The 26,876-nt window shown below is 38.3% G+C and overlaps 2 protein-coding genes across 3 annotated transcripts; both read left to right on the top strand.

The window, feature by feature from the left end:
• Nucleotides 1-204: 204 nt before the first annotated feature.
• On the top strand, nt 205-10,574 carry chtopa (chromatin target of PRMT1a). The gene is made up of 6 exons (XM_079484062.1): nt 205-545; nt 950-1,044; nt 2,122-2,272; nt 2,647-2,824; nt 7,103-7,255; nt 9,337-10,574. Exons 2-6 carry the CDS (start codon nt 980-982, stop codon nt 9,534-9,536), a joined length of 747 nt encoding a protein of 248 aa, XP_079340188.1. The 5' UTR covers nt 205-545; nt 950-979; the 3' UTR covers nt 9,537-10,574.
• A 4,242-nt stretch (nt 10,575-14,816) lies between these two features.
• On the top strand, nt 14,817-21,534 carry matcap2 (microtubule associated tyrosine carboxypeptidase 2). Of its 2 annotated transcripts, none has more exons than XM_079485000.1 (8): nt 14,817-14,924; nt 15,026-15,085; nt 16,087-16,739; nt 17,562-17,705; nt 17,975-18,107; nt 18,535-18,840; nt 19,222-19,319; nt 20,612-21,534. In XM_079485000.1, exons 1-8 carry the CDS (start codon nt 14,855-14,857, stop codon nt 20,768-20,770), a joined length of 1,623 nt encoding a protein of 540 aa, XP_079341126.1. In that variant the 5' UTR covers nt 14,817-14,854; the 3' UTR covers nt 20,771-21,534. The 2 variants fall into 2 exon arrangements, with proteins under 2 accessions (XP_079341126.1, XP_079341127.1); XM_079485001.1 differs by having other exon boundaries at nt 14,823-14,924; nt 20,687-21,104.
• The last annotated feature ends 5,342 nt before the right edge of the window (nt 21,535-26,876 follow it).

Raw genomic sequence — 26,876 nt, 5'->3', positions numbered from 1 at the left:
TGTAAATCGTTTTGGATAAAAGCGTCTGCTAATGTACACTTATTCACAAGTTATTTTGATTGTAGGTAAGAGTATTAATGTATTAATTATCGTGCAGAAGGCGTAAATTGTTTCCCTTAACAGACATGTACTGCACAAATACTGCAACTTTTAATGAAATAATACTTGTGATACAGTATTTAGGACAAAGCCACGAATCTCGTCACTGTTAACTCTCGCGATAAGTGACGTAGGTACTTCAGAGCACCATTTTCCCGTCTCGAGCAGTTGTTAGCAGCACCATTTTGTGATGAATGGGGTATGGCAGATAGGTTGAGGCTAGGTTCAAAAAAAGCTTGTTCAAATATTCAGTTCTGATGTGATAGTGTTTTGCTTTTAGTACCTGAGAAAATATTTTGAGGCAAGCGACAATTCTATAACTTTACGAAGCTTATATAGAGAAGTTTTGAGTGAGAAACTAGTCAGTAACTCGTTAGCTACGCCGCTAAAAGATCTGCCCAGCCAACCAAAACGCTACTTCGTTGAGTCATTGAAAGAAAATACAGGTAAGAATGTAATCCAATTAAGTGACTGTATAGTTATGTGCCTTTATAATAGTCTAGTAACTTAAGTGTCTAAGGCCGAGTTTTCTTTCTAATCGTGTCGTTAAATCACGGAGTAATGTTACTTCGAATGGCTAACAACACTGGGAACGTTAAGTTAGTCGTTTGAGGCTGTTACTAGCAAGTTCATTTGTTGACATAAAATCAATTAAACTTGTTTTTAATATCACGTATAATGTGATCAAGTAATGCGGCGTCAACTCAAGGTAACGGTCAAATCCAATGTGTTGCAGAGCCCAGTGACCTGCTTAGTCAGCATTTTTCCTGGCAGCACACTTTTGATATCCAAAGTTTCTGTTTCAATACAGTTTTATGTCCTTTATTACAACGAGGCGTTTATGTTATAGGAGACATACCACATTCCAGTCAGAAGAAACATGAGTGCCCCATCTTCTCAAAAAGTCGTGCTGAAAAGCACCACCAAGGTGTCCCTGAATGAGCGGTGAGGCTCTACGCATCCTGACAGCATTATCTCAAGGCCAGGGGGAGAAAGCATACAGAGATAACTAGGGCAACAAGCCTCAAGACACGTGTACTGTGGAGGTCATTGAGGGGGAGACATCAGACCTGACATGGACGCTAAACTACCACACAGTGTGTTCCGCTTACCCAACGTGGCAGCCATTACTTGATGATCCTGTTGAGGCTATATGAAAGATCCTTGTGATGAATAAGCCAAATTTTGGCAAGGTAAGGCAGCCCTGTTGCATAAGCGGAGCACACCCAAAGGTGAGAGGGTAACTGGTGAGGTAAGCTTACTGCACTTGAATTCTCTGCAGAAGAGCATCCTCAGCCTTGGGATTGAGTTGATGTATACAGGATGGTGTATACACCAGGAGTACCCTCCCTCTCTCACACAAACACTCTCTCTCTCCCTTAGAACTTTTATCTTGACTTTCTATGAATTTCTGACTTTCTCTTTTGCTGTCTATGGAATGAGGTGCCCAGTCCATGCCTAGACGTGACCTGTCCACTGATCCTTTCTACTCTTATCAGAGACATCTTGCGGAAGTGCCGTACCAGGTCACGGTCTTGGCTGTAAGTGGCCGGGTAGCCAGACACCCCTCTAGCCCTGGGCCAGCTCGCTGTGTGTTGTCTCTGACTGATGGCATCACAACTGTTTGATGGTGGCCTGTAAGTGGCAGTTGCTCTGAAAGAAGTCCACTAATATCTCTTCTATCTCTCATTCTGTTCTCCGAATTCATCACTCCCTCTTCTGTTTATCCTACCTCTGTTCTTGAAACCACATAATAGGCTTTGATTCAGATTAAATAAACCAGACAATATGTTGGGGTGTCTCCAGACAGACAGAGAGAGAGAGAGTGTAAAGGAATGTGTGGTCTAAAAATGGGCATTCACTGAATTGCTACAGCTTCCACTGTAGCTGCGTCCATGCCGTGTGAAATGATTTGATTTGGAACCCTCCTTTCCTCGTATCCCCTCTTTCTCTTTTCCTCCTGTCTCTTTACCCCTCTTTCTTTCGCTTTCTATCTTTCCTCCTTCTGTTCTGTCCCACAAGCTTCACAAACATGATGAAGAACAAGCAGCCGACTGTGAGTAGCATCAGGGCCAGCATGCAGCAGCAGCACACGGCCAGTGCACGGAACCGGCGACTTGCCCAGCAGATGGAGAACAGGCCCTCGGTGCAGGCTGCCCTGCAGCACAAACAGGTCAGAGATGAAATGCGCAAAGATGATCTAATATGGCACATTCAGTTGAGGTAGTTTGTTATACATGTCTCCTCCTGAAGACCCAAGATTTAGAAAAGGCATAAAAAACATGAAATTTAAATGCATTTACTCTCGTAAATGCATACATTTAGTAAATACTATAGCCAAGACTGTAAATACTATAGGTAATAATTTAAATGCTATGCAAATGCATGTCTGTGCTTTTGAGTCATAAAAATTAAGATGCTGCTGTGTCATTGCATGCCTGTATGTCTTGAGTTCTGCAATTGAACATGAAAGGAGATAAAAAGCAGGATGTGCCAAAACAGTGCTGTTGCTCTAAACTGACTTGATCTGAACTCCCTCATCTGTAGAGCCTAAAGCAGCGACTCGGGAAAAGCAACATCCAGGCCAGGTTGGGTAGGCCCATTGGCTCGTTGATGCGGGGAGGCATTGTAGGGCGGGGCTTCATGGGAGGATTGCGTGGAGCTGGACGAGGACTGCGAGGAAGAGGCAGAGGCGGTGCAATGAGAGGAACACTCTCTCTCAGAGGTCAGATTGCTGTGCACACAGAGACCATCTTATGTGATGCTACTGGTTTGAGTCCAATATATTGATAAAAGTGCAGTTTCAGCTTTTCAGCCTGCTCCCAAGACAACATACAATATGACTTTATGCTTTAGTGTTAATTTCCATCACCAGTTTAGCACCCGCCCCCTGAAAATCTTATTGTGCTGAAGTTGTCTTTTTTTATGGTTTAGTTTGGGGTTGTTGGGTCTGGTGTGATAGCTGTTTTTTGTATGCACATAGAACAGGTGCAGTACTAACAAAACTGTTGAGGTCTTTTTTACTTTTAGCCCCATAGGGTGTAGATGGTTAAAAGGATAGTTGGGTATATAGCGATGTTCATATATTAGCCATACAATGGCATTGGCTTTATAGTTGTGAAATAAAAAACAGTGTAACTGTCCCAGTATTCATAAACTTTGAAAGACTTGTACTTGGAGGAAAAACATTTTCTGTAAAAATCTGTGGTGTCAAATGGTTGCAACCTAAACCTATTCTCATGTTTTCCATTTATAACAGTAAAATATGACACGTAAAACAACACAAGATCAGATATATAAACACACAGGGACAGTAGGTGCCGGTGTGTCCTCTTGAAACAAGCCAACCTGCCTGCCATGAACAAACGCTTACTGATACTGAACATGTTCTTTTAAGGTGAGCATGCATTAAACTATAGCTTTAAACTACCGCCTATTTAAAGGAACAATACGGGGTTTTTAACTGGAGCTATTGACAGAAATGCAATATAATATAAAAAACTACTTCTTCAGAGGTTTATAAAGACCTTACTTAATGAACCGTTATGTTTGTAATATCTTACAAACGAAGTAAAAAAAAAAAAACTTATTTATATCTACATGCAGAACGGGCCTACATACACTGAATTTGCCACCATGTTTTGTACAGCAGCCATAAATGGAAAAACAATCCATTGAGTGCATTCACTCAGAAAGCAGCGTCCTCAGTTTTTAAACAAATTACAGCGTGCTCCATTTTAAACAAATAATGCGTTTGTCTTTTGTACTGTAAAAAAAACATATTGTTTTGTGTAAGTACAAAAACATACTCGTACATACTATAAAATACTTTAAGGAAATAGCATTCTACTTAAATAAACCTACATGTTCTGTTTCGTTCAAAGCATAAATAAAAATACAAAGAAATTACTTGAAGCTTATGCATGACATAAACCTTGACTGTCGTGGAAGACTGTCGGTTTACCGAATAAACCCCCTTTAATGTCTCTCCACGTGTCTGTGTGTCGGACAGAGAGAGTGAGACTATCAACATAATACATAAATTATGCTTAGGCTTTCACAAAACTTTGTTAACTTGTGGCGCTTTTCCACTGCATGGTACCATCAGGTTTAGTATGACTCTGCTTGGCACAGCTCACGTAACTTCGGCTCAGTTTGCCCTTTACATAGCAGTTTAGAACCACTTAAAAGTTAGTGGGGATATCGATGGCAGCAAATCAAAATACTGCTAAAATACCAGAGAGTTTGGGAAAATCTTACAGCAAAGAGCAAAAACCGATCATTTGGTCTTTGCTTGATGGCGCACAAGGTTAAGCTAATGTTGCATTTAGCATTGCTTTAAGGGTCTCAATCTCTATTTTAACTTTCACGAAGCAAATAACAATATTATATTACATATTAAATTATGTATTCATTTGTTGCTAATCGAATGACGCTGTTAATGATTCTCTCTGCCCAATCAGTGATCTGTGTGTAAACACGTCACATTTTGGAATCTGCGGAGTACACTTGGAAGCCGAGGTGGTACTAAAAAAAAGAATGAGGTACAAGGTACTGTATGCAGTGGAAAACCCCCCAACAGTAAGCTGTACCGTGCAGTACTAGGCACTAGAAACGCCATTAGGGACATCATAACTAGACCCCACATAGTGTATGGATTGACATGTGAACACGCCATGGAACGCCAGTGCTGTGATACGCCAGTGCTGTGATACGCCCCCTTAAGAGCCAGGACACGTTTCCTTGCGCTTAAAACATGTTGCAAATTGGGAGCTTTCAATATCAATGGGAGACCTCCTGGGAAAACTAGGTTGCAATTGGAAGAGGTGTTGGTGAGACCAGCAGGGGTTTTGTATGGTTCCTTATCCCCTGCTATAGTAACAGGGACACTATACTGTAAAAAAAGCACAGTCTTTTGGATTAGACGTTAAATCGAGGTCCTGAGTCTCTGTGATGACAAAAATCCCATGGCGCTTCTCTTAAAGATATGGAGTGTAATCATGGTGCCTTGGCCAGATTCCCTCCATTGGCAGTTGTCAATCATGGCCTCCTAATAATCCCCTTTCCACTCAATTGGCTTTAAAACTCTCCTCTCCACCTATAGCTGGTGTGTGGCGAGCACACTAGACCCGTTGTACTGTGACTGAAGTCGCATCATCCCGTGTGTACTGTAGTTAAATGGATTAAATAAAGCTTTGTTACTCAAGGAATAATTTCATCCCTAATTGACATGTTTGTTTTGTTTACATTATATGCACTTGCGTGCCTATTGACTACAAAACAGACACTTGATGCAGATTCACTTACCTTCTGCTGTTATGACTCATTACCAAGATCTTTTATCACAGAGACTGCTCCATCTTTGTTTCAAACGATCCGCAAATCCCAAGTTGCCTTGTTTATAAAACATTTGTCACCAAAAAGATGTGAGAAACGCATGCAAAACTGCCTCGGAAAATCTACTGTTTTCTTAGCACTGGGTTCTTTGTAAAGCTGAAAAATTATCGTTCCCTCACAACCAAAACCATACTACTTTAGTGACATTGTGACACAAAAAAAACCAATATATTAATTATATTTTTAAAATAAGAGGAAAGCCCTGCCTTTACATTTATGATCATAAGCTTTTAAAAAAAGTGGGATTGTGACATTTTACATGAGTCTTTGAGTTCCAAGCAAACATTAGTCAATATACCGGAATATATTGTATATTTCCATTCGTCCTGAAAATACAGAGATATGAATTTTGGTCAAACCCTAGTTGTATGCTAAAGCAATGAGCTCAGTAATAAATCGCATTGCATTGTTTGATTTCAAGCAAAATACAAATATTCACTAGCCATGCATATTCACAAATATGGGTGACATTTTCCAGAGTTGCCCGGAGTTTATTTCTGGTTAAACTGCTTTCACTGTTTGAGGAAAACGCTATATCTATGACGGAACAGAAAATAGGAAATGGATAGGACCTAATTCCAGATTTGTATCTGTCAGGGCAACTACTATTTTCCAAGAACTATTTTCCACGGCATAGTACTGCACGGTACGGCGGGCTACAGCTCACTTTTTGGGGGGTTTCCACTGTGTACAGTGCCTAATACCTAAAATGTTTTGTTCCACATTGGTTGAGGTTCGAAGCGTAGCATGCTTGTACCAAAATGTGATGCGTTTACGGACAGATCACTGATTGGGCAGAGAGAATCATTATCAGCATCATTGGATTTGCAACATAATTTTTTTATTTTCATACGTAATATGTGTAGGTCATTATCTGCGTAATATGAGAAGGTAATATAGAGCTTGAGCGAGTCGTACCCGACCTGATACAGTGGAAAAGTGCCCCAAGTATACTAAAACAAAAAACAAGGGTGTTTTTTTTTTTGAGTGAAGTGCTTGATGATGGGGACATGTATAGACACTTGTATGTTATTTACCAAAGCTAATAAGGTGGCAGGAGAATTTACAGTGTTCGGATTGCACTTCTCTAAAAACTAGTGAAAAATTAAGCAGTATAAAAAGGAGGTGCCAAATCGATTCCGATGCTTAAACGGTGCTTAAATCTATACTTTTAAAAAAGTAGCCACAGAAAACAGTGGATATTAAATAAAAAAATATTTTTTTTAAATAAAAAAAAAAGTCTAAATTTTGTGTTTAAATAAAGAGAAAATATGAGGATGAATTAAAAGTAACACTTGAGTACTTCTACTAGACTTAACTAGAAGTGTTAAGCAACACCATCTCTGTTACTTTGATCACCACAGCTTTGAGTGTGTGGTAAGCCGTTATACCTCTGGACTCTATTTATAACAGCACTGATTTTCTAGATTCTGCATCAAACAGCAACATTACTGGTGAAGTCCTTTTTTTTTTTTACTATAAGAACATTTCTAATCCAACACTCAAGAACATGTAGAGATCAGCTTCATGTGGTTCGCACATGTTGTGAATTAGGTGAAGGTTTTGTGAGGTTCGAACTAATTTGAATGTTTTCTGTATTGCTCAGGTGCTGGTCCAATGCGGGGCAGGGGTGGTCCCGGGCGTATGGGTCTCCGCCGGGGTATGCGTCAACGTGGAGGGTCTGTGGGACGAGGAGCTTTGAGTGGTAGAGGAGCTTTGAGTGGCAGAGGAGCAGCACGTGGAGCCCCCGGAGGAAGAGGTAAGACATAGTACAGCCCGATACATATCCTCAATTTCACTGCATGTCAAAGTTAGTGTTTTTCTTTAAGAACAATTTTTTTAAATATATTCAATCAGTTTAAATAAATACTCTAAAGGTTGGTCTTTTTATATTGATTCATCGTAGATAAATATTAACATTGTATAAAATGTCTGCATTTGCTGAATCTTTATGGAGAACCCCAAGAGTCACAGGAAAATGAATAAAGCATTTCTAACATAAAACATTTATTACAACAAATGTATTAATGTTAGTTATCCAAAAATAAATGGGCAAAATGTTTGTTTCAATGGGCAAAATAAAATGTGATTATAAAAATAATAAATTAAATGAATCCCATAAATTCTTGAAAATAAAAAACGACACAAAACACTCAATGTACATAGTTTCCAAGTGTATTATTAAATTCCTAGTACTGGAGTTTCAAAATGTATTTGAAAATGTAACTTAAACAGACAGACCCGTATGAATTTTTCATAGATTCTGTACACATTTTGATTTCAAGGTGCGCTGTTACGATTTGTCACCAAACTACATTTTGGATTTTTGATACCATAGGAAAAAAGCTGCCATAACATAAGCCCTTAAATGTTAAATTGAACAGGATAATGACCTAGATTTTTACATTTTTAATTGTTAGTACATGTATTAGAAAAATTAACATTAGATTATTTAAAATCAAAAGTTACATTTGTTTATATTAATGGACCAGAGCTTACATAAATAGATATAATTTTTTTACTTGCATTACATAAAATAAATTGCATACTTTATCATAAATGTATTAACTAACATTAACAAATGTTTCTCATTAATTGTTTGTTAAAACAAATTTTAACTAGGCTTTTATTCACATATAATAATTGGCAGAGACAAAGACAGAAACGCAAACATTAAATGCGAGAACTGTTGCGGAGACTGTCCGCACTGGCCATCTGTCTAACATTAACAACGTTTGACCAGAGTAAATGAAACGAGTTAAAAATTAAATCATGGATCAACGCACATGCATAGAAACGTTAACGAGCACATATCAAATGCCAGATGTGTTGGATTATGTCTACACTAGTGTGTTTTCAGTTGAAAACTGTCTTCATTCACACTGAAACGTCTGAAATACTTGCGTTTCTCACATCTGCAGTAACTGGATGTAAGAGACGCGTTTCTCACATCTGCAGTAACTGGATGTAAGAGACACGTCAGCCTGTGTCATTTGTCAGGTGTTTTGGGGTTCTTTCTGAATTGTCACAGCAAAGTGAACCAAAGACTGAGGTTTTTTTTTTATGGGTGAAGAGGTACAGTGTTTCCCACAAGGTTTTGACGTCACAAACAAATTAGCATATTTGTGACATCACGTCATGGCTGTTACCACTTGATGTTTGTTTTTGATGTCACAATATATGGTGTTTTACAACTTAATATACTTGGGCGGCCATTAATATACCTAGGTGAAGTAAATGCATTGTATGGGAAAAGCTGGGATGTTGCTGCGGGTAACGCAAGACTATAAAGCTGCGAAAGTGAAACTTAACTCGCACTCTGCTGCCAAATTAAATAATTCTGTCTCCTAAAATGCAATCTAAAGCATGCACAAACTGATATTAATGCTATCAAACTGGAATGCAGCCAAAACAACTGCCTTGGATGACGAAAGATGCGTCATCGTTTTTAAACCCCTGTGTTTTCCTCTTCCATACTACAGTGAGAACTGCGTTTTCAAATGTATCCACTTTCGAGTGCGTTTTCATAAAACTCAGTTTTCATTAACAAAATTGATGTCATGGTGGACGAAATGCCAAAATTGATTTAATGCTTTTTTGTTTGAAAACATTTATTCGTGTAGATATAGTCTTGCAGAGACCGATGTCACTGGCCATCTTTTAGCATCAACACTATTTAACTGACGTTACAGATTTTTCAGATGTTTCATCGATTGTTTTGACACAACACTACTTTCCCAATTGTGTTCACTTGTATATTTCACCCATTTTTTTTATTTCTTTTGTTTATTCTGTTCATCTATTACTGAATTTCTAAAATCTTACTGTGATTCTACCTAGGCCGTGGGGGTCTAAGAGGTCGTGGAGGCTTTGCAGGAAGAGGTCGTGGACGTGGAAGAGGCAGAGGAGCAGGTCGTCCAGTCGTAACACGCGAGCAGTTGGATAACCAGCTCGATGCTTACATGTCTAAGACCAAGGGTCATCTTGATGCTGAGTTGGATGCATATATGTCCCAGGCAGATTCTGAAAGCATGGAGTAACCATAGCCAAACTTAGAATAATAGAAGGCTCCCCAAAGATCTGCAGATAAGACTGATTGAAAAGTTACCCATTCAGTACAATTTCTTTTGGACTCTCTTGGACGGGCATTCAAACATGAAGTTTGTACAGCGTAAGAAATCAATCTCATTTGTTTAAGAGTCGCCAGTCCTCACTCGCATTGACTTAATATTGTACCAATGTAAAGCGTCACCACAGTTGATGAATATGAAAGACTAGGTCTTTTAGGGTGGTTTTGACTAGACTTTCATTGAGCTGAAATTTTAGATATTGTTCTTGGTCTCTCTAGCCTTTTAGTAAAATCGTGTAACAGCTCTTAATTTTTGAGGATGGGGTATAAAGACACAAAGTTCTTAAATTGACCTTATGTACGAGAAACCAAACTTTAACCCCAGGAAAAATTATCAGTTTGGGTTAAGATTTTTCATGACCTAAATGTACTGAAGTTGACATTTTATTGTTTTGTTTTAACAAACAGTTGTTTGTGACCTAAATGTACTAAAGTTGACATTTTATTGTCTTTGTTTTAACAAACTTTTATTCAGTATATTCAAGGTGTTGCCTTGCACGATCTCATTTTGTCACTTTTTTTGCTAAATGTCATGAAAGTTATATTGTAACCATTAATATTGTTTTGCTTATGGCAAATAAAATCCTAGCCATAAGACCACATGCTTGCTGTGACTTCCTCTGTAACCAGCAATGTGCTGGTAATGTTTCATGAAGGCATCCGATTCTAATTTAGACCCTTCAAATTTGCATCTCACATGATGGGACTTTCAATGTTAAAAACCTTGTATTTGCAGTTATGCAGATGGTCACGAGTTACTGTTTTTGAACAGTTGTTATATGATTCCTGTTTCCAACTGTCTTCAGTCACAGAAATTTGCAATTTGTGTAAATGGTACCATTTATGCATTGCTCAAGAAAGTTAAGGCAACACCTAAATATCCAGGTTAAAACTCTTCACTTAATTTACATATTGTGTGAACAAAATGTGACAATGATCAATGAAAGCCAAAATCAAGTAGCACATTCAGGGCAGGAATAACAGTGAAATCACAATAGGAAATGAAACTTGGCTGATTCAATTTGTTTAAATTTCATCGCAGTAATTCATAATGTTAGTCTGACAATGTCTGGGCAGACTCCTGATGAGATGCCACATGGTGACCGGGGGTCTCCTCCCAGACTTGGAGTAGAGTATGGAGTAGTGAGCTGCTGGACAGTCTGTGGTGCTACTCTGCAGCTTCAGATACATGAGATCCAACTGGATTTAGGTCTGGGAACGTGAGGGCCATCAATGCCTTCGTCATCCAGAAACTGCCTAAAGACTCTTGTCACATTAGGCTGGGCATTATTATGCACATGGAGGACCCTGCACTGCACCAGCATAAGATCTAACAATAGATCTGAGGATTGGATCACGATATTTCATAGTACGTGGAGGTCTGTGAAGACCCGCTTCTCCAGTGTTCTTGTCACTTTTATATGGACCAAAACAAGTGAAAATGGTTCACAATCACTTATGCTTCCTTACCAGAGGGCTGCCGCTTAGAAAAGCGTGAATTAAGGTACGAAACCAGACTCGAATGAACTGAACTAATAAGTCGGATTTTATAAAATTTAGCTTTATTTTGCTCAATCCTACTAATTAGAACGAGGCTCAGTGAGTCAAGATAATAGAGCGCGCACGCTATTATTCAGCAGCCCTACAAGTCGAGCGTTGATCAAATCGATCCTCTAAGAAAAAGAGAGCGGCGATTGGTGCTCTTCTTCTTCTTTTGTGTTTAACGGCGGTTGACATCCAGCGTAATGGCGCATTACCGCCACCTTTTGCAAAACGTGTGAACGATCAAAGTTAATTCCGCTGCAAATAACCAAACCAGAGGGAAAGATTGGCAAGAAATTCCTAAATTACTGTCTTCAAATGTATTCATATAGCCTGTTTTAATACAAATAGATTAATACGAAATAATAAAATAAATTGTACACAAATGTTAAACCTACATTCTTTTTACAATATGTATTGCAATACATACAGTGCTGCGTAATTGTCTTAAGGTTACCATTGGTGTATTTGTTTTCAGCAATGGTATCATGAGCACATGTAACTATATCTTAGACTCGAAAAACAACCTGAAACCCTGTGAGTATAAGTGAGTTTAAATCACTGATTTATTGTCAATAAACAGAGTTTGAATTGGAACAATGTGTCTGTCTATGTTCACAGAGTTCAAAGGTACAGTATTTGTTGTTTGCACATTGGACTGAAGGTCCACTTGTGTGGTGAGGTGCTCACATTGTGTATTTTCCAAATAATATTGTCAGCAGGACACTGACTAGCCCCTCTTAAACTGTGACAAAGGATCTATTAAGTCATTACAACAAAATGCCAAGAGCATCTCATCAAATAATTGGGAAATAATATTTTTGTTCCTACAGAATAAAGCAAAAAAGACAAAGACTGTATAAGCTCTACCTTCTCACACATATTGATGCTGGATGTAGACATGCAATATACAAATGAAAGAAAAATTATAAAGTGGAAAGTTAAAGTGGAAAAAGATGCAAGACGAAAACACCCTAAACCTGTTGCTTCAACACTATTTAGTAGTATGCTTTCTCTCCCAGCAAGCAGCTTCATCCTAAAATAAAATAATTGTATTAAACTGAAAGAAAAGTAAAAAATGAATGCTTGTTTAATTGTCATCAAAACATAATCTTTAATGCTCCACCAGTCCTTCTCTATAACCATCACTGGGAGACAGCATCAAATTGTTCTGTTTCTAACTGTTATCAATTTAGTGGGGAATGTTTAAATTCAAACTTCATTGACTTTAAACAAATCGATATTGTCTAACAGATGTATGACAACAGACATTACATTCATTTATTATTGTGGTCTATAATTAATTTCATTGATTTATGTACATTTTTATTTATAATGTTGACTAAAGTGATATAATATTACATCATGACAGAGAATCAGTGGTAATATCATCACATTACGGTGGGTCAATGTTAACTGACCTCTAGAAAGGCTAGACCCAGTGCTGGAGTGGTAATCTGGCATACCGGGCAAATGCCCGGTGGGCCGACGCACTTGGGGGCCGATGTAATATAATATAATATTTTTTTAATCAGCCAACGACCGGCCCATAAAGCAGGGACAGCGGCCCATTGGTTCATTTTCCATACTGACACTGGGCTGGCCCAATCATCTCTTAACAGACTCCACCCCCCCCCCAGTTTCTCGTGTCAGATGCAGTCAGTGTCTTATAGAGTGTTCACACCAAACGCAGTAAATCGCGCTATTAGCGTCTAGTTGGACGCTTGAACATTTTGCTTTTACTCGCTTCATTCGCGTAATGTAGGGGCTTCTGTAAGGCGGCACCCGTCTAATTGCGAAATGGCGGACATGGATTTAGTTGAGAGGATAGCTGCGCATTATGTGCTATGGAAGGCTGAAGAACGACGTAGACTCGTTCGGCTCCATGTCTGGGTCCATCAAATCCTTCAGAGGCGCAGTCCTTCGTTGTTGTTTCGGATTCCTGCCTCCGCTCGCTATGTCATAATCACGTCCCTACTAGAGCAAGCTCCTGGTTCGTAAACGCGGCGCGTATTTTCGCCAAAGTTCAGATATTTCAACTCGCGCGAACTATGGGAAGCCAAATAATCCAAAAGTGGGACGAGACGGCGGGTATTACCGAGCTCGCGCCGCACTGACATGTCATCTGCGTAATTCAATCGCCCAGCCAGCCGACTCCTCGTCAGCGCACACGTTATTTAAACAGCTCAAACCGTACACTCAAATGTACAATAAAGAAACCCCACATTCCTTAAAAACATTTACATTTGTTTACATTTACACAAGTCTATCAGTTTTTCCCTACAGAAGACAAAGGAAATCAGGATGAAATGCATAATATTTTTTTATTATTATCTTTAATAGTGTACAAGTAGACGGTAGTGTTTTGCATCGATACTTTGAAGAACAGCACATATGTATAGACTCTATACTATAGAGGCTACGGAAAGACCTGTACAAAGCAGAAACTTCAATGACTTCCAATATAGTAGTCTTGATGAGCACGCCAACCTCCTGGAAATTATATAGGACAGTTTACATGTTCAGGTAATTTATTTTATTATTGTAGTACGTTTTGCGACTAGCCATTTTACCTCAACTATTTATGTTAATAATAGCAGAGGTTTATGGGTAAAATGTAAATGAGTGGCGCCAAATGAACATTGTATATGTTTTAATTGGTCAGTGCAGCGGATTGGTTGGTGCCACGCTGCCCATCGGTTGGCGATAGGAAATTTAATCGCGCAGATGACATGTCAGCGCGGCGCGAGCTCTGTAATACCCCGCTGTCTCATCCCACTATTGGATTGTTTGGCTTCCCTTACTAACGCTCAATTTGAGCGAATCACACCACAAGTAGGTATAGGTCTATCACCAGGGAGTCAGTCAAGAGAGAGTGAGTACACTGGTCCACTTGCACTGGTACACTGGTCCATGGCACTTAGTTCTCAGCTTTGTAGGTTTTTGGGGGAATGGAACAGTAGATATGCATATCTACAGGGACTGCAAGGATGGTGTACTGGTTGGTTGTGTCCGACCCATTGTGGTGGGCCGGACTGAGTAAAAATGCCAGGGTCCTTTTTTTGTCCTAGTCCAGCCCTGGCTAGACCTGACACTTAGCCTGCGCCGAGCATAAGTTGCCAAACTATTATAAGTTTGCTTTATGAAACCGAATCAACCGACAATACGTCTGATTTACCAAAATAAACGTATTCTTGTATTATAGAACAGCCCCAGGTTGATTGATATTCCTGAAGGTTAACTGACTTTGTGTTAAAATATATTAAATTTTTCTAGCAGTTTAGCTGATTTGGTTAAAAAATTTCACAATGTAATAGCACTACTATTTTACACTATAGTTAAGTGATTGCAGTATCCATTCAATCTATGTATGTTTAATTGCACAGCTGTATAAACATAATATAGAGATCACAAACTCTCTATTAATATATTTATAAAATATATAGCTTATTCATATAATTAATAACTAGATTAATAAAATCAATATCAATGATAAATAATAAAAAATCTATATTATTTCTATGGAGTTTTTAAATGCAAATACATTTACATATATAATATCGCTGTCAGTACTTAAAATTATTAATTAATTGAAATATATACTTTTATGTTTAGAAGTATAAATACGTAATGTACGTTTACTGGAAACGGAACTGACGTTTCACGTGGTAACGTTGCCTGAGTACCATGGCAACGTGCTATGCGCTTGCTTCAGACTGGCAGACGAGAGCGCGAAGATTTGCAAACTACAGCATCGGTGAGCACGTTACATATACGCGGTCTTATAATTGAATTTACAGAAACTTTTCCTGGTTTGTTTGAGCGCTTTATTGTTTCATATAAACATCGACTTCGTAGTTGAAAAGTTGGGGCTGCACAGCACGAGCGAGACGATGCTCGAGTCTATTCAGGTGACAGGTGAGTAGCCTCATAAACTATTCTGGACATACCTAAAAACCCATTCATTGTATTCACTAACACAATATCCAGTATCATATGTATATACAGTATACTAGTGCTAGATGTTCCAGCTTAGACAATTTGTCTTCTGAAAAGTCACCCATTTCACCAGTTTCTTGTACTAGGACCCCAATTTGTTTAGGAAACAAGTTAAGGTTTTGGTATGCAACCTAGACAATATACTTTATAGCAGTTAAAGATTATTGCTATTTTCGTTTTTCCTAATAACCAACACAAGATTGATCCCCTTTAAGAATTGGTTATTGTATTAATTTGTCCATGTATTTTGTACTGTATCGTTTTAAAATGCTAACAACAAAAGACACTGTAAAATGTACAGTACGGATACATTATTGTTGTCAAACAATGTGATAGTGATTTGTCTGCAGATGTCATGTGCTTTTATCTAATGTTTGTCAGAGTGGTTGTTATGAAGCGTGGGATTGTGCAGAGGCACATGGATTGCTGCTGTCATTGTGTCATGACTCATGATGCAGAACACAAAGAGTTGCGTGACAAATGCATGCTGATATGTATGCGCATCTTTAGTGCATCCTCCCGACGTTAATGTAGTAGTTAAAAGACACAGAAAATATATTTATGTATTTATTTCTTGCTAAATTTCCAACAGTTTGAGCTCTTATAGAAGACAAGCTTTGTGAAGACCACTCAGTAGACGGTGAAAAACCTACTTAGAATGAGCTTCATTTCACTGTGCTGTTCGGATCTATTTCTTGTCTTTTGTTGGACTGAAGCTTAAGTGGGGTAAGGTGATTTTATTTCCAGAGGAAAGGATTCACCACGGCACTGACAATAACTGGGCTGTGTCTCAAGGTTAAGATTTCCTTCCTTGAAATTCCATCTGGTGCCCCCTGCTATCACATGCTAATACTGTACTTGTACGTGTAGATAAAATTGACACTACTAGACACATTCTGTCCTATGCCATTTCTTTCCAGAACGACTCCACTGGCACGAGTTTGAAACATCTAGGACGTGTGTTCTAAGCCCCATGGAAAAACCTGTCAGCCCTAGTCAGGTGCGCCTGGAGTGTGTGTCGTCTGGTGTTCTGAAGGACCTGTTTAACAATGGCACCAGCAGCTTCAACGTACTGCTTCAGAAGGAGGCAGAGGAGGAGCAGAGGTCCCCCAAAATTGCACAAAGACCCTGTGGTAGACCCCGACCGACCCTTGAGCCTCTCGTGACGAGTGGGCTGGTCATTGGTTGCAGAGATACCAGACATGCCCAGCTGGTTTTATCCTGTTTGTCTACCAGCAGTACCAGTAAAATAAACAGCAAATTCACTGTGCTGGGAAGTGCTATCCGCCTGTCCCCATGCCCCATTCCCAGACCCCAAAATAGCTCACTGGCTTTTTCGCCTAGCACAAAACTGCCCTATTTGTCCAGAGGATGCCCTGCTGGTCGTGATGGGGAGAACTCAAGCAAGAAGTTGTGCATTCTGACCGCCATAAAGCCATCTAATGTGGAGAAAGAGAGGGCCAGGTTTTTCAAATCAGACTTTACCTATAACCCTCAGTTTGTGTACAGCAACCCTGTTCCTCCACAAATTCTGGCAAAGCATAGCATAGCTTCTGAACGCTTTCTCCCACAAGTAAGTGCTATTTGTTTTGTTTGAAAAATGTTTTAAACGTTTTTCTAATGACAGCCTTTTGTTTTAGTCATGTGTGTCAAACTCTGAAAAGGACAAAACAGCTCCATAAATCTAGTTTCTACAAAAACACTGTTTTCCAAGTCTTTAAACCCTGCAAAAAAGCAGAATTGAGTCACATGCGCTTGAGTGCCGTTAAGAAGCACGTGTCAATGATAAAGGAGACACAGTAGAGTCATCACAGTCTGTATATTTATTATAAGAGTTACTAAAATTCCCTTGACCCACAACAAGTGTGAACCACTTTTTGCTCCAATAACTGCTTAATGCGTGTGAGGGTGTGTTTGTGTGCTGGAACAAGAAATGAGGCTGGAGACCACTACATCGATTATTTCCAAGTGCTGACAACACCCCAGGCTTCTCTTGGCTCATGACATAACAGTTTTGAGCTTGCTTTTTATCAAGTGATTCAGAGCGTGACTTATTATGTCTATGGCAAATTTATCAGTCTGTCTCTTGAATTATCATGGCTGGTTTCTAAAATGTCAACTCTGTCATAATGATTATAAAAAACACATATTTGGAAAAATATATCTGTTAAAGTAGGAGAGTTAAGTTAAAGTTTTTACTCACCCTCGTTCAATCCACGACGATAAACCTTTAAATTCTTCTTATGTACAGTATTGTCATGTCATGATCTTAAGCATCAGTTACGGTTAATGCCACTGTACAAACCCACCCTATTATGTGATTATAATATGTCAGTTGTCTCCTTTCTTCTATGTGCAAAATACAAATGAGACCAATCTGTGCATCTGTTCTCAGGCTGAGCGAATCATGGAGCTGGCCCTGCGGAAATATGAATCCTATGAGAAGTTTGAGCAAGCCACAGGAGGAAACCTCCTCACAAAGAGCCGCATCTGGTACCATGTCAAAAAGTACATGGAAAAGGAAGGATGTATGGGAGAGGTGAGAGAGGAAGAGAGACCTAGAACCAGTTTGAAAATTCACCCTATTTTTATCTAGAATTTTCATTACAAAATCTGTACAAGTATAGGCAAATGTTACCTAAGGGTACATACCTGTAATATGTATCCATATGTTAAGTAAAAATCTTGTGCCTTTAAGTGTGTACAATCTTTCTGGGCCACTATTCATAGGCAAAATATGTCATTATGTCATATGTATTGTTCTTCATAACCAATTGTCAAACAATTGTATCGACTTATTCTCTGCAGATTGTGGTTCATCTTACTGATGATCTACTATCCAGAGCATCTATGACTGTGGTGAATGGCAGGCCTACGCTCACTATTAACATCTCTGCTGCCAGAGAACAGTGGCTGCATGGGATGCTGAGGCATGAAGTCGGTATGTTTGTTTATTAGTGCGAGCCCAAATTAAGGCAAAAAATTTGAAAGAAAATAGCAAAGAAATATTCCCTTGAGAAAGTATCACAACATATCAAAAAAATTTGAGATTTCATATCTCAACAAATGCTAAATGCTGTTCTCAGATCTGTCAAGATGATTATTGATTATCTTAATAATTTCCCTCAGAATTCATCGACAAATTGTGCCATCCACATAAATGATATAAGCTTATATTATTATTGATGCTATGCTGTTTAGATCACTTTTTGAAAACATCAAGGCCGGGAAACATTAAGCAATGAAAAGCAATCCTTTAGCACTAAGTAAATAAACTGGACTGTAATGTAATGTAAGGGAAGGTTAACGCTTTTGATCCTCATATTACTTTGGTTCGAAGTATTGACCCCTCTGCGCCCCTCACTCAGGTACACATTACTTCAGAAGCATCAACAACAGTCGGCAGCCGTGGAGCAGCAGTGTAGGTAGAAAAAAACATGGCCTGCGGCCCATCAACCCTACTGAAGAGGGGCTGGCTAGCATCCACAGTGTGCTCTTGCGCAAGGACCCCACCCTGTGGCGGGCTGCACTGCTCTACTACACGGTATACAAGGCCAGCCACATGTCCTTCTCACAACTGTTTAATGACCTGGGACGATTCGTCCAGGACCCAAACACGAGGTGGGACTATTGCGTAAGAGCCAAACGAGGACAGACAGATACAGCGCGGTCAGGTGAATTTGATTGCTAAATACAATACATTTATATGACTGGAACTCTCCTTAACAAGTCTTTATCTGGCCGAGGTCTTTTAAGGACTCACAAATCTTTTGACAGTTCAATAATCTCTATTTGGTTTTCGCAAAATTGTGTTTCATGCTTTTCATCTTCACTATATTGCATGAGAACTGTGACTTGCTTGTTCATGTGGAACCACCGCTTTAAGTAGGGTTTCCATTTACCTTAGAAGACTTAGCAAACCATTGAACAAACCTGTCATCTAAAAAGATGTGGAAAACCAAAACACACAAAAATCAGACTCTTTATTGTACCGAAATCCTATTGATATGTCACTTCCATAATTATGCAGTGTATAACTGATGTTCATTGTTTAGGTTGTTTCAGTAAGGACCAGGTTTATCTGGATGGTATTCTGACGATCCTCAGACACAGAGACAAGATTGACTTCCAGCTTCTCATGGCTCTAGGAAAGGTTTGTGTAAAGTCACCATTTAAAATATGTTTGCTTTCTTTTTCTTTGAATCATGTGACCAGTTCACACTGATCCAACAGATGTTTGTTGGTGTTTATTGGAGTTTGTTGGATCGTGTGAATTAGCCTTATTTCTATAATATCTACAAATGAACAGTAAACTGTAACTTTAACACAAATTTAGATTTTTCTGTGTTTATTTTGTAAGTAAAAGGGATCCCGGTGCAAAGAGAGATGTGTGGCTTAATGTGTTGTAACAGCTTTACACTATTAGCATTTGACATTAGAAAAACATCAAATATTTTCAATTCTTAAGAAAAACTCTAAATGTAATACTCATTTTAACCTATTGAGGCCGCCATGTTATTTTTCGATGACGTAAAATGGTTGCATGCACAGCTAGGCAGCCACACTAAACACAGACACACTAACCAGTTCTTCAGTTGATATAATGTTCTGTGTTAAAATATATAAATATTATATATATATATATGTATATATATATATATACTGTATATATATATAATGCTAAAATAAGAAAGAAAGAAAAAAAAGACGCCATTTGGTCTATTTTCATACATTTTAAAATTGTTTTTCAGAAATAATACAAACATGCATATTAATAACCAAAATCATTTCTAATTTAATATATATACTATGTTTTAGACATTATACAATGCATTTTATCCAGATTTTGACTATTTATGTTGATTTATCGACATCAGTAGCCTATTGTCTTCTCTCCCTCGGTCATTAGCTGACGGGGGCTTTTATTCACGAGTGCTTTTATACAGAATAAGTAACCAAACTGCAAGCATCTTATTATTGTGTTTTTCAGTATATTCTCATAATTTATAAAGATTTTTATGTTTTAAATGTCTTAAAGGTGGTAGTTTAAGGGTATATGCTTACCTTGAACAGACGCTTACTGATACTGAACGTGTTCTTTTATGGGAGGCAGGCAGGCTTGTGTCAAGAGGATATAGGAGAGCAGGTTTAGGTTGCAACCATTTGACAAAACAGAATTTGATGCAAAAACATGGCCGCCTCCAAGTAAACATTTTTTTTTCAAAGTTTATGAATACTGTGAGAGTTACACTGCCAAGTCAATGCCATTGTTCATATATTAAGCCATACATCGCTCTATACCCAAGGATCCTTTTAAGAGAGTCACACCTAGTATAGGTTTCCTTCAGTATTTTCACTACCAGTTTTCTAAACAGATATATAGGTGCTCTCTAAATGACCAGTTTGCTGCGGTCATGTAGGATTAACGGTGCATGAGTTCTGCAGGTATCATTTGAGGATGTGGAGCGTCTGAAGGGTCTGGCTCTGATGGAGCATGTGTGTATTCCTCATTTCCTGCAGGACCGAACGCGCTACTCAGAGCAGCTCCACAAAATCATGGAGGTCAACCAGCTAACCGATCAGGAGCTGTGCACTCTTATCTAAACATGTGACCTTTGACCTTACTTATCTGCTGTGACCAAACCTCTGCCGTTATTGCAATAGTAAAGTTGCTTAGAAAACCTTTCTTATCATTTTCTCATCCTTCTACTGTTTCATCTTTTGATGCCAGCTGTGGCCTGGTGGTTAGAGTGTAGGGCTTGTGATCAGAAGGTTGCAGGTTCGAATCTTGGTACCAGCAGGTCATGACTGAAGGGCCCTTGAGCAAGGCACCTTACCCCTGATTGCTCTGCAGTAATGTGCCACTGCAAAAAGAAAAACTACTTGTAAGTCGCTTTGGATAAAAGCGTCTGCCAAATGAATAAATGTAAATGCATGCAGTTCTTCTTGAGTAATTTATGTTTTGTTGTTTAATATAAAACGGCTAACTACATTTTGAACTGAACAATGAATGAGTCCATTCTTAGGCCACTCACTGTTCTCACTTTCAACAGAACATAAAATATAAAGACTTTCGGTTCTACAAACACCATTGTTTAATTGTCAGGACGCTTTGATGGGTCTTGAATGCAGGTGCAAAATTAACATCGCTAATGGCTGGAAAACACTACAACGGGGGTTTTCAGACTTTATGATGCCAAGGACCCGCAAATAAGATTTACCAATTGTGAGAGACCTTTTTTCTAAAATACATAACCATCTATACATTTTTATGTATAAGGAAACATTTAATAATAATTATTGTCAATTCAAATGTATTTGTGCTGTAGCAGATTTCACTTTGAGTGTGAAAAATAAACTCTAGTGAGAAACACTGACTAGACAGATACAAATATACACTATGCATGTAGCAAAAAAGATCAACATCATACACTTGCCGACTTTCTAAAAGTTTCAGATAGAAACACACTAACTGATCAAATCTGCAAACTGGCACAGACTTTCTGCAACAAGGCCAAACGAAAAATCTGAGCAAGTCTTGTGGTGTATTTTAGCCTTAACTGATTGCCAAACATGTATAATGCAAATTCTTTGAACTGTTTTTTTTCCTGGATTTTTATGCCTTTTTAAATAGTCATTATAATAATAATAATTTAAACGCCTTGATGGCATGGATTAAATGCTATGGGTGTCAAATGTAAAAAAAGTCATTTTAATTACAGTTTTTTACAATTGCTTACACACTAAAATTTTACTTTTCCCACAATTCGCAAAACCGTACACTTAAGGAGCAAAACACAAGGCTAGATTTGCACAACTGTAAGCACATTGTATACATCAGACACAGAAGTATATCATGATGTCACTTCCTTGCAATTCCAAAGCACTGACTGTCAAATGAGCACACCGATGAGCCAATCTTTTAAACACAGCCATCAGGTGCACAAACACATGATTGCTAAATTGTAGACACACCAATCAGGTTTAAGCACTATAAAAAATGCAGCAGGTAGGTTCACATTCCTTCAACCAAAATGGAAGGAGTCAGAAGAAGAGTGAGGGTGAGAGGAGGAGTACACAGAGGAGGAGGAGGAGGAGGAGGAGAACACAGAGGAGAAGGAGGCAGAGGAAGAGGTAGAAGAAGACCTGAAGCAGGAGGAGAACGTGCACAAAGAAGAAGAGGACCAAACTTATTAAATGACATTCGTGTCAGGGTCAGCTGTGGCCTGCTGGTCAGAGCGTTGGGCTTGTGATCAGAAGGTTGCCAGTTCTAATCTCAGTGCCAGCAGGTCATGACTGAAGTGCCCTTGAGCAAGACACCTTACCCCTGATTGCTCTGCAGTAATGTGTCACTGTAAAAAAACTACTTGTAAGTCGCTTTGGATAAAAGCGTCTGCCAAATGAATAAATGTAAATGTAAATGTAAATGTGCAACACTAGTGAACCATGTTGTGAACCACGGATTGACGCTGAGGGAGGCTGGACTGAGAGTTCAGCCAAATCTTATCAGATATACAGTGGCATCTGTCATAAGGACTTTTCGACAGGAGAACAGGTAAAAGAAGATCTGTCTACAGTTATTATTGTATGCTCCATATTAGCACTTGTGATACCCCTTCCTGTGATATTGTACAGTAAGTTACATGTATTATTCTCTACATAGGACTGAGGGTCGGGAACGACAAGGAGGAAGAGGGCCCATATTCACGCAAGAACAAGAGAGAGAGATAATAAACATGGTTTTGGCCAATAATGCTATCAGGCTCAGAGAACTACAAGCAAACATTATCGATGACCATGCAATTTTCCATAATGTCCATCATGTCTCTGTCAACACTGGCACGCATCCTGAAAAGACATCAGGTTCAAATGAAACAACTTTATCGAGTGCCTTTTGAGCAGAATTCAGAGAGGGTCAAACGGCTGCGGCATGAATATGTGGAGGTTTGTATTGTTCACTTTAGCACAGTGATGTTGCATACTCCACACATTACTTTTGTACATTGACTGTAATATACTAGACCTATCCTGAACCACACAATGTTGTCTTTCACTGTATTTCAGAGAGTTTTGCAGATGGATGCCGAGGAAATCCTCCATGAATTCATATATATTGATGAGGCAGGGTTCAACCTCACAAAAGCAAGAAGGAGAGGCAGAAATATCATCGGCCACAGGGCTATAATCAATGTCCCAGGGCAACGTGGGGGTAACATCAGCCTTTGTGCTGCCATTTCACAGCATGGGGTCCTCCACCGCCATGCCAAAATGGGCCCTTACAACACACCTCACATTCTCGCATTTTTAGACCGATTGCACCACATCGTCACAGCAGGTAATGAAATGCGCCAGATACAATACACTGTCATCTGGGACAATGTGTCATTCCACCGCGCTGCTTTGATCCAGAACTGGTTTCAACACCATCCACAGTTGACAGTACCATCTTCCACCATACTCTCCGTTTCTAAACCCTATCGAAGAGTTTTTCTCTGCATGGCGGTGGAAGGTTTACGATCTTCAGCCCCAGGCTCAGGTACCCCTCATTCAGGCCATGGAGGACGCATGTGACCAAGTCGACGCCGCAGCTGTGCAAGGATGTATTCGACATTCAAGACGGTTCTTCCCGCGTTGTCTTGCTTATGAGGATATTGCTTGTGATGTTGATGAAATTCTCTGGCCAGATCCAGCTAGGCGAAGAGATAATGTATAATATGTTTACTGTAGTATTTTCTGTACAATATTGTCAATTTGTTCAGATAATTTCTTGTTTGTTGTTATTTACTGTAATTTGTTACCTGTACTGGATACAGTATTTTACGTTTGTCTGTTGTTTGCTGAGCTAACAGTGTTATGCACACTACTGTAGTAACATGACAACTGGGACATGTTTTCTTGTGATTCTCCGTGTTGACTGATTTGGGTATATAGAGAGAAATAAATGATATTTTCCTCAGTCTGTAGCATTGGTCTTGTGTAGTCTTTGGTGAATTATTGTATAGTTGCACTTTTGTGTACTTCATTTACAGTACTCTAATCCCTGAGAATTAGACTTGTTTTAGGTTAGCAACAGCAGTGTGTAAATGGTTCAAAAAGATTAGTCATATGAAATGTGTGTGTTTCGTATGGTAACAAAATATTGTTTTTAAAAAGTTGTGGATAGTTTTGAAAAATGCGTTCCATTTTGCAAATGATCTGAAGTGTTGTGCTACTTTGGTGTAGTGTTGTATTAATTGTGTGTAGTGTTTTGACAAGACGGGCCCTGTTTTCAAAATTGTGCTTAAGCAATCGTAAAAATCTGTAAATGATGTCAGGGTGCCAAGATGTTGATTTTAAAAGATAAACTGTTCCTTGTGGTAGTACACCATCCTGTGCATTTAAAACAGACAGTATCCTATTCTCACTGACAGCTGCTGTGCTGTTATATTTTTCCCCTGCTGTGCTAGTTTTTATTATTTTCTCTGTATTTAAAAAATAAGACCAATAAAAACATGTAAACCCTTTTTTCTGTCATACATGCATGCACTATTGAAAGCACGTCAAATTCGGTTTGAAGAATATATTGTTTAAATATTTAGTAGTTTCCTTCTGCTATACCCATAAATCTTTTTATTATTAGAAAGTTTTTTTATATCAATCATTAATTTAATTGTTTCTCTTAACGCAACATCAGTTCATATAACCACAGGACACTAGATCCTTAACTCATTTCTGGTTTTAAACAGCTTCGAACAGAGAATAGCTGCAGGTCACAAGTGAGCAATGCTCTATCTACATCCCCTTAATGCCGTCTCATACAAACCTGATCTCTTGGCACACTCTTTCCACAACCAGATAGCAACACGAGTGTCTCACATGTCTTCGTAACTGGATGCGGCACATACAAGGTCTGACATGCCGGATAAATGGGTATCCTTTTCATCTTTACCTCACAACTATATAAACACGTCATAGCCCATTGATCTCATTTCCTAGGGCTTACCTTTCACACACTTCCTTCAATCTGTGGGATAAAATAAGGATTGTGGTATAACATATAATGTTTATTTGTTTATATAATTATGTAATTAAATAAACGTAATTATCAAATAATAAATTGATTTAAATAAAAAAATACAAAACTGCATTTGATAAAAAACAGGTTTACTTCCTTTTTTAATCTTAGCCTGTTTCAGTTTGCAGTTTGAATCTGCAGTGGTTTGAGGGCACACACAGGACAGATCACACACGATTGGGGTTAAAGCTCTTACTAATTTCAAAAAGGAATTTACAGGAAGATTATTAATTATCATTTATAGCATGGTAATCCAAAACAAAAAACATGCTAGAATCTATGTAATGTTGCACATAGATGTACAAAAACACAATTGGTTCTACGTACCATGCACATTTAGATCAACTAACAACACATGTCTGGGTAAAACAAGTCAGGACTTGCATTTGTTGACACCAATGGTCAGTTGCATAAACGGCTTAGACTAGTTTGACAAGTTACTTATGTATTGTTATACTTATGACTGATTATTCTTCATAACTAATTGCTAGTCAGTACAACTAGTTGTTAAGACACATGAAAAACACTATTCAAAGAGAAAAGTTTCAGAATATGAATTTTGTAGGAGTCTAAAGCAAAACGTTTTTGTGTGTTAAAAGCTGAAGCCCTGTGGCTGTGACTATCTTCTCACAGCAAACATGAAAACAAGCCAAAGACAAATAATAGCAAAGCAATCATCATTTGACATTTGTCAACAAGTGTAGAACACAGTGTCTCTGAACATGTAAATCTACTCGAGGGGAGGGTGTAAAGTTCACTCGTCATTTGTGTCAGGCCCTGACATTTAGCAAACACAGGTAGATAAGACTAATGTTTGCTAGATAAAAGATGCTATAGTTGGCCTACTAATGTCAATATAATAACCTGGATCTGGATTCACAAAACATTTTTTAAGCAGAACATTCTGCTTGAATTCGAAATTAAGAGAAAAGTTAGGAATATTTTGTATTCCCGAAAAACTTCTTAAGACAGTTACTTACATTTATTTCTCAAGATTGATTTACAAAGCATATGCCATTTTATTCTTATAGGGGATAACATGATGTTCTTAGGAAAATTATCTTAAACTGACTAATTTATCTTAAAAACAATCTTGTCTTCAAAACTTTTTTAGTTTTTTTTAAATACGGTCTCTTGCACAATTTCTCATTTATACACATTAACCCTTGAAAATCAACACTAGTTACAAATTAAACAAAAAAGAAAAATCATGGTTACTGTTCAATTATGGTGATTCATTTCTAAAAGCAAATACTTTCGAGAATTATTCATGTCTTTTAAAGGGGGGATATCACTTTTACCGAGAAATTTGGAGTTTGCACATTATATGCGCATTAACTGTTTGCTAGTCCTCGCATCTATAAATCCATTGTTAACATCTTTTACTTATTTCTTATTAAGGGAGCTTGATATGCCAATGAATACATGTTTACAATAGTAATATCATAGTATAATCTAATTGCGATAAGTATATTAAGATATATTCTTTATCAAAGTAATAATTTTAGTGTTACAGGCAATTCATTTTGCGTACTAAGATAAAGATGCTGTTTTAACGTCAAACGTGACATCCATTGTCTTTTCAATGTGACAATACATAAAAAGCATAAAATTGATTTTTATATTGTATTTTTCATTCTATAAACATAGTTTATT

The sequence above is a fragment of the Barbatula barbatula genome (genome assembly GCF_947034865.1).
Source record: "Barbatula barbatula genome assembly, chromosome: 21".
NCBI lineage: Eukaryota > Metazoa > Chordata > Actinopteri > Cypriniformes > Nemacheilidae > Barbatula > Barbatula barbatula.
This window is presented reverse-complemented; position numbering and strand designations above follow the sequence as displayed.

Excerpts from the sequence above, each read along its gene's own strand:
- matcap2 (XM_079485000.1), top strand. The coding sequence starts at position 14,855 with ATGGCAACGTGCTATGCGCTTGCTTCAGACTGGCAGACGAGAGCGCGA. Across the intron at positions 17,706-17,974 it reads AGGAAGGATGTATGGGAGAG|ATTGTGGTTCATCTTACTGA; the intron begins GTGAGAGAGGAA and ends TATTCTCTGCAG. Across the intron at positions 18,108-18,534 it reads GATGCTGAGGCATGAAGTCG|GTACACATTACTTCAGAAGC; the intron begins GTATGTTTGTTT and ends CCCCTCACTCAG.
- chtopa (XM_079484062.1), top strand. The coding sequence starts at position 980 with ATGAGTGCCCCATCTTCTCAAAAAGTCGTGCTGAAAAGCACCACCAAG. Across the intron at positions 1,045-2,121 it reads AAGGTGTCCCTGAATGAGCG|CTTCACAAACATGATGAAGA; the intron begins GTGAGGCTCTAC and ends CTGTCCCACAAG. Across the intron at positions 2,825-7,102 it reads AGGAACACTCTCTCTCAGAG|GTGCTGGTCCAATGCGGGGC; the intron begins GTCAGATTGCTG and ends TGTATTGCTCAG.